Source organism: Seriola dumerili, unplaced genomic scaffold (assembly GCF_002260705.1).
Source record: "Seriola dumerili isolate Sdu_G_001 unplaced genomic scaffold, Sdu_1.0 BDQW01014920.1, whole genome shotgun sequence".
In the NCBI taxonomy this organism is placed as follows: Eukaryota; Metazoa; Chordata; class Actinopteri; order Carangiformes; family Carangidae; genus Seriola; species Seriola dumerili.
The window spans coordinates 1-1,036 of NW_019189175.1; the positions used below are offsets into that span (position 1 = coordinate 1).

Sequence of the window (1,036 nt, forward strand, 5' to 3'; positions counted from 1 at the left end):
TATATATATATATTCTGTTATTTTCTCTTTTCACATTTAGGGAAACAGATATTCATAATGGGCCTGGAAGAGAAAGCTGCTATCGTATTCAATGCCACATTCGTTCGTCCTGCAAATTTCTATCTCAGCGGTTTTTCCAACATCCCTCATGTTACTTATTACTATGTCTTTCTGTGTTTTGTCTTTATCATGACTGTTCTTGGGAATGGCCTACTCCTCTCAGTTATCTACATGGTCAAGACTCTTCATACGCCTAAATACATGATTGTGTTCAACCTGGCTTTTACAGATTTGTGTGGCAGCACTGCTCTCATCCCAAAACTCTTAGACACATTTTTGTTTGACAGGAGATATATTATTTATGAGGCTTGCTTAAGTTACATGTTCTTTGTTTTGCTCTTTGTCAGTGTGCAGTCATGGACACTTGTCACTATGGCATATGACAGATTCATAGCAATTTGCTTCCCTTTAAGGTACCATAGTATTGTAACGAAACCAGCTATTGCTGCAATGCTGTTATTCACATGGATTTTTTTATCAAGTCTAGTAGCATTTATAGTTGGAATTATTGATCGCCTTTCCTTCTGTGGATCTGTGGTGGTAAAAAGCTTTTTCTGTGATCATGCACCGGTATATCGTCTGGCCTGTAATGACTCGTCTTTGAATAACATAATGGCATATGTTGCTTTTATTATAGTACTCTGTTGTCCACTTATATTGATAGCAATCACATATGTTTGCATTTCCATAGCACTGAGCAGGATTGCATCAACAGAGGAACGACTCAAAGCAATGAAAACTTGTACTTCTCACCTGATCCTTGTGGCTATTTTCTTTCTGCCAGTTGTGGGCACCAACATAGCTGCAGTGGCCTCCTACATCCATCCTAATGCAAGGATCATAAACTCCTCTTTGACACATACCATACCAGCTTTGCTCAACCCTATTGTATACTCTTTAAAGACAGAGGAAGTGTTGAACTCTATCAGGAAGTTTTGCAAACGATATAGGCTTAGCAATATTACTTCATCCAAAA

At 38.2% G+C, this 1,036-nt stretch overlaps 1 protein-coding gene across 1 annotated transcript; it reads left to right on the forward strand.

The window, feature by feature from the left end:
* Nucleotides 1-57: 57 nt before the first annotated feature.
* LOC111240153 (olfactory receptor 1-like) lies at nt 58-1,032 on the forward strand (the record flags this gene model as incomplete). Its single annotated transcript, XM_022770138.1, has 1 exon — nt 58-1,032. A coding segment is annotated over exon 1 (975 nt), but the record flags the coding sequence as incomplete, so codon positions are not given.
* Nucleotides 1,033-1,036: the final 4 nt, after the last annotated feature.